General features: G+C 43.9%; 1 protein-coding gene across 1 annotated transcript in view; it reads left to right on the top strand.

Moving 5' to 3' along the window:
* The window catches only part of CSUI_006868 (helicase), a gene marked incomplete at its 3' end in the record, with an annotated part of 5,632 nt that continues 5,233 nt past the window's right edge, over positions 1-399 (top strand). Inside the window, exon 1 of the mRNA XM_068067019.1 lies at positions 1-363. Within this exon, the coding sequence (XP_067921004.1) occupies positions 30-363 (334 nt within the window). The remainder of the gene's footprint in view (positions 364-399) is intronic.

Below are 399 nucleotides of genomic sequence, written 5' to 3'. Positions count from 1 at the left end.
AGAAAATACCACAAAGCTCCCCAGTATGGATGGAGAAGCTAAGCCAATTCCAGCAATACGGAAACGCACTGAACTCAGAGACTCTTACTGTTAAAGAGATCATCCATTCAAAGCAAAGAAAGTTACCTCCTCAAATGGTGAAGCAAGAAGGAGATGTGAAAAAAGAAGTGAATCCTCCTCAAGGGAAGGGACTGGTGGCTTTACCCAAGTTAAGAACATCAGCCATTCGTTGCCGTGAGCAAATTGAAGACGTCGAGGTTCTCTTCCACTACGCGCCTCCTCTCTCATCTCAGAAAGAAGTTATGAAGGCTGTTATCTCTGCTTGTAATTCTTCTTCTCATGCCCTCATTGAAAGCCCCACAGGTACTTGTAGATATTCTCCCCCTATCTATCTATCTA

This window comes from Cystoisospora suis, assembly GCF_002600585.1.
Source record: "Cystoisospora suis strain Wien I chromosome Unknown contig_3531, whole genome shotgun sequence".
Taxonomy (NCBI): domain Eukaryota; phylum Apicomplexa; class Conoidasida; order Eucoccidiorida; family Sarcocystidae; genus Cystoisospora; species Cystoisospora suis.
The sequence above is the reverse complement of the archived record's forward strand: the minus strand, read 5'-3'. Positions and strand labels throughout refer to the sequence as shown.